General features: G+C 43.2%; 1 protein-coding gene across 1 annotated transcript in view; it reads left to right on the forward strand.

Annotated features, from left to right (window-relative positions):
* Nucleotides 1-5,930, forward strand: part of KIAA1279 (KIAA1279 ortholog) — a 47,570-nt gene that overhangs the window by 5,453 nt on the left and 36,187 nt on the right. Inside the window, exon 2 of the mRNA XM_011929486.1 lies at nucleotides 7-246. Coding sequence (XP_011784876.1) covers nucleotides 7-246 — 240 coding nt within the window. The remainder of the gene's footprint in view (nucleotides 1-6; nucleotides 247-5,930) is intronic.

Below are 5,930 nucleotides of genomic sequence, written 5' to 3' on the forward strand. Positions count from 1 at the left end.
CCTGAGGCTGAGGACGGCCCGGGTGCTGGTGACCACGCCCTGGGGCTGCCGGCTGAGGTGGTGGAGCCCGAGGGGCCCGTGGCCCAGCGGGCGGTGAGGCTGGCGGTCATCGAGTTCCACCTCGGGGTGAACCACATCGACACGGAGGAGCTGTCGGCAGGGGAGGAGCACCTGGTGAAATGCCTGCGGCTGCTGCGCCGGTACCGGCTCTCGCACGACTGCATCTCCCTCTACATCCAGGCGCAGGTGAGAGCGAGCCCGGCCAGGCCGGCCCCTGTGGACGAATGGCGAGGGATGGGGAGGAGCCCCTGCCAAGGCCAAGGGCAGAAGTTCTAAGGCGCAATTCGTCCCCGCGTTTTTGAAGCTCTGGACTGAGTCCCAGAGAGCGTCTGTGGTCTTCAAAAAAGCCAGTCTTAAGGACGTATTGCCTTGTAACTAGATCTCCCACAGTCGTCCCCAAACTCCCTGTCCACCCTCGTCGCCCACTCCTACATCGTCATGCGCTTTCTTCTCCACCAGTCCAACTCCTGTTCATTCTGTTGAGAAAATCCAAAGTAATTTAAATCTTAACGTCTCAAGGAAATGACAATGGCCTGAGTACATTCTTTTTTGGTTTTGGTTTTGTCTTTTTCTTGGAGATGGGGTTCTTACTGTGTCGCCCAGGTTGGAGTTAAGTGGCACCATCATAGCTCATTGCAGCTTCCACCTCTTGGCCTCAAGCCAAGCCTTCATAGTAGCTGGGACTACAGGCACACGCCACCATTCTTGGTAATTTTTTAAATTTTCTGTAGAGATGGGAGTCTCACTCTATTGCCCAGGCTGGTCTTGAACTCCTGGACTCAAGTGATCCTTCTGACTCGGCTTCCCAAAGTGCTGGGATTACAGGCCTGAGCCGCTGTGCCTGGCTCAGAATACATTCTTAATTCAAAATAAAGTGTCCAAAATCTTCAGCTTCCTTTCTTACCAAATTCATTTGTTTGCATCTTAGGGAATTCTTTCCCATTCTTGAAAACCTATCTCAAGAATCACTTCCTTTAGTATTAATAACTTTCTTGGGACCATTTTGAGCCAAACTGATCTCTCCTTCCTACCTTTGAATTCTTATAATACTTTTTGTATATACCATTTATATGGTACTTGGTTTATTAAATAAATCTGGGCAGGGCACAGTGGCTCCCATCTGTAATCCCAGCATTTTGGGAGGCCGAAGTGGGAGGATGGCATGAGGTCAGGAGTTCAAGACCAGCCTGGGCAACAAAGTGAGACTCTGTCTCTAAAAAAAAAAAAAAAAAGCAAAAGAAAACCGCACAAAACTAGCCAGGCATGGTGGTACACACCTGTAGCCCTAGCTACTGGGGAGGCTAAGCTGAGCTGGGAGGATCACTTGAGCCCCTGGAGGAGCCGTGATCATGCCACTGCAACTCCAGCCTGGGTGACAGAGCAAGACCTTTTCTCAGCAACAACAACAAAATCCACATCAATATTCTAAAATAATATTGGTCAACACCTGTGAAAAGAAAGGGTGAAAAAAAGAAAAATACTTCAAAAAGTTAAAATAATATTGGGACAGGTGAATATGGATGTTCATCAAAGCAGTGTTGATTTTTTTTTTTTTGGAGACAGAGTCTCACTGTCTCCCAGGCTGGAGTGCAGTGGTGCAATCTCGGCTCACTGCAGCCTCCGCCTCTCGGGTTCAAGCGATTCTTCTGCCTCAGCCTCCTGAGTAGCTGGGACTACAGGTGCGTGCCACCATGCCCGGCTAATTGTTTGTATTTTTTATAGAGATGGAGTTTCACTGTGTTAGGCAGGATGGTCTTGATCTCCTGACCTCGTGATCCACCCTCCTTGGCCTCCCAAAGTGCTGGGATTACAGGCACGAATCACCACACCCGGCCAGTGTTGATTATTAAAGAAGAAAAACTGCAGGGCTGAGGCAGGAGATTGCTTGAGCCCAGGAGGTCAAGGCTGCAGTGAGCCAAGATCATGCCACTGCACTCCAGCCTGTGCAACAGAGTGAGACCCTGTCTCAAAAAACAAAGAAAAGGAAAACAATATAAATGTCAGGAGGAATATGATTAAATTCCATTACATCCAAACAGAAGAACAGTACATAATTATTAAAAATAATAATTTATATTTTTAAAAATTGGCAATATGAAGAGGGAGGGAGAAGACTGTAAGCCATGTTTAGAATTATGTAGAAAAGGCCGGGTATGGTGTCTCACACTTGTGATCCTAGCACTTTGGGAGGCTGGGATGAGATGATCACTGGAATTTAGGAGTTCAAGATAAGCCTGGGCACATAGTGACACCTATTTTTAGTCGCTACTAAAAATAAGAAAAAAAAATTATTCCAGGCATGGCTGCTTCGCTAGGCAGTATGTTCTTTGGGCAGCCATCAGAGCCCCGACCACCACCAGGGCTCTGGGACCAGGTTTCCCTTACTTACGGGCAGGTCCAGGGGCTCTGAGACCTTCTAACAATACTTTGGTGGAACGATATGGAGTCATCTTTCCAGACTTGCTTAGCCTCTCCGGTAAGTCAGGACTATGTCAATGGCACCAATCAGGAAGAAATTGTAACTGGTGTTGATCGGTGTATATACAAGTTTCTGGATATTGCAAGACAGAATGTTTTTTTCCTACAAAAAAGATTGCAATTATCTGTCCAGAAACCAGAGCAAGTTATCAATGAGGATGTCTCCAAACTAAGAAATGAGTAACATTGGAGACATGCACTGGTCCAGAAGCACTTGACAAAGCTAAGGCGTTGGCAGCAAGTGCTGGAGGTCATCACCTGCAGCACAAAAAGCTAACCAACATCCGCCAAGGCTCCTTGGTCTGCCTTCAGCAGGCATTCAATATCCCTGCACTTCTGAAGTGCACCTGAGCAAAAGGGTAAACGCTGTGGGCCTGAGAGTGGTCTGGTGTGGGAGACAGCCCCATGCAGATGGTTTGCCACACATCCCTTCTCGTAGACTTGGCATTTTGGAAGAACTCTTTGACAGAGAATGAGTTGATTTTAGTTTCATGCTCCCACCTAAAATTTTTTCAGTATTTTTGTAAGCTGTTAATTTCTTGAGTAGTTTATTTGTAACATGCCTGTACCTTGGGTAAACCAAATAAACTTTTTTTGTCTCAGGCAAAGTTTAGACTGTTTGTATGATGATACAGTTTCTTTTTTATATGGGTTTTTTTTTTTTTTTTGCTTGTTTTTTATTTTTATTTTTGAGACAGAATCTTTCTCTGTTGCCCAGGCTACATAACAGTGGCACCTTCACAGCTCACTGCAACTTCCACCTTCCTGGCTTAAGCGATCCTTCCACCTTAGCCTCCCAAATAGCTGGGACCACAGGTGCATGCCACCATGCCTGGCTAATTTTTGTATTTTTAGAGAGACGGTGTTTCACCATGTTGCTCGAGCTGGTCTCGAACTCCTGAGCTCAGGCAGTCTATCCACCCCAGACTCCCAAAGTGTTGGGATTACCGGTATGAGCCACCGTGCCTGGCCTTTTTAAATTTTTTGCATGACTTTTCATCTTTTTATGTGTGTTTCTCATTTGTTTGATATGAGGGAAAAAATTCTAATAGCTTGAGAATCAAAGGGATGGGGATTTTGGTTGTAGGCCTTTTATAATACCCCTCAGTGGTGGTGTAGAAAAATAGGTAAGTTTTTTCTGTTTCAAGACTTCAGACTACCTCAAGAAGAACAATCTATTGCAACAGTATTTGTAATGCTTCCAGAGGGCTCAGAAGAGGAATTTTTTTTGTAAATGGGTTGGAAGAGGATTAAAATATCCTGGGTTAGTGTAGTAGTATTACAGTAGGATCCTTAGGTTGATGCTGACTTTTATTTGGGGTAGGCTTATATTTTGTGTGGCGTTTATTTACTTTTTTTGAAGTGGAGGATGTAGTAGGAGCAGTGTTACAAATCAGTTTAAGTAATGGGGTAGACCCTGTTCTCAGTAGGGGTATAGGTGAGTTATGAGGGCTAAAGCTTGCTCTGATGGTCTCTTTTTGTTTTGTTTTCTTTGGTTTTATCTTTTTTGTTTTACATTTGGGGAGGTGAGAGATTTTCCATTAAGGAAGAATTTGCTAGTGGATTTGATTCCAAGGGCCTGGGGTATCACAGTGGGGTTGGGGAGGGGCTGCAGGGTGATCCTTGGCTACTGACCCTCCACAAAGAGTATGTGGTGCCCCTGCCCTTTGAAGATAATTTGCTCTCTTGTTAGTTTTGCAGGCCACCTCAGATTCTCTGTTGAATTGCTGTTAAGAAATACAGACCAGCGTTGTTTCTGGGCTCTTGTTGGGCGAGATTTTCCTGAGTTTTATGTCTCTTCTTAGTTCACATTGTGTTACCCAGAACAAATGCTTCACTGTCTTCTGAACAGGCAGTACTCCTGTGGCTCTGTGTCTTGGCTCGTTTAGTTTTCTTCAGCCTTGAAGACTGCTTCCCACACTTACTGACATCCACTCATGTTCCTGGTATGACCTGGATTGCTGCCTGGTCCCTGCAATATCCTAGTGCTCTTTCTGCTGCATTCTCAGAGCACAGGACTTTTCTCTTTTCTGCTGACCTTGCTTGGTTCTCCCTTCTGGGTTAGTAATTTCTGTCTGTCTCTTTGCCCCTCACTAATTGTTCACCCATGAGAGTTAGGTATTATTCCTTTTAAATATACAGGGACCATATATAGTCTTTATCTTTTATACATGATACTTATTACTCAATTTTATGTGTGCAAAGTATCTGGCACATGGACCTGTGATTAGTACCCTGAGATTGACAAATGCATAGGTTAAACAAAATTTTTTTTTTAATTTAATTTAATTTTATCTTTATAGAGATGGGGTCTCACTATATTGACCAGGCTGGTCTCAAACTCCTGGTCTCAAGTGATCCTCACATCTCGGCTTCCCAAAGTGCCAGGATTACGGGCATGAGCCACTGAGCCCAGCCTAAACAAAGCTTTTAAAAGCTCCTGCAACCTCAAGGTTGTTAACCTGGTCATCTCATGGTAATTAGAAAGTCTGATTGGCTGCTTTAGATTTCTTAATTAAAAACCTAAATAAACTGATTAAGTTTTAGGCATTCTTTCAAAGGTTTCTCAGTGAAAAGATTGGGAACTATTCTGTTTGGTGCTTTGTGAAAATATTTTGAATTAATGTATGTACCAGTTATTGCCATTTCTTAAGTCCAATATGTTTTTCTGGTCAAATAAATAGCAGCTTTTCAAAGACAAATTAGCAGGGTGTGGTGGCGTGTAGTCCCAGCTACTCAGGAGGCTGAGGTGGGAGGACTACTTAAGCCTGGGAGATCAAGGCTGCAGTAAACTATGATGGTGTCACTGTACTCCAGCCTGTGTGACAGAGTGAGACCCTGTCTCAGAAAAAAATAATAATAATAATTTGTAGAATGATCCTATTTTTGTATAAGACTATACACATACACACATATTTACATTATATATACACATATAATAAAAAGTTTATGTGTGAATATATACAAATACATATATATGTGTGTGTATATGAAAGAGTTTTGCAAGTATCAGTTCATGGGAATTCATGATATTCTAACTGCTTTGTCTTAATCTGGTGTCTTCTCCTTGGGGAACTACAGAACTTGGCTTTACATTATTTATCAAAAGAGACTGATCTTACATTAGATTATCAAAAGAGAATTCTGCCTTCTCTGGGTTCCAGGTGGCTTAGGAATAATTTTTATCTGGTATTCCTTCTGATCCTTGTTATTACCGATATATACTGGCACTACCAGCTTGATTTTAGTAAAATTTCTTGGGAAATTAGTAGATTGCTCTCCCCACTCCAGGTTATATATGTATAAGGTGTGCTTTTTGTTGTTATTGTTCACAGCTTTGTTGAGTTGCAATTGGCATATAATAAACTGCACTTTTTTTTTTTTTTTTTTTT

Source organism: Colobus angolensis, unplaced genomic scaffold (assembly GCF_000951035.1).
Source record: "Colobus angolensis palliatus isolate OR3802 unplaced genomic scaffold, Cang.pa_1.0 Scaffold12, whole genome shotgun sequence".
Lineage (NCBI taxonomy): Eukaryota > Metazoa > Chordata > Mammalia > Primates > Cercopithecidae > Colobus > Colobus angolensis.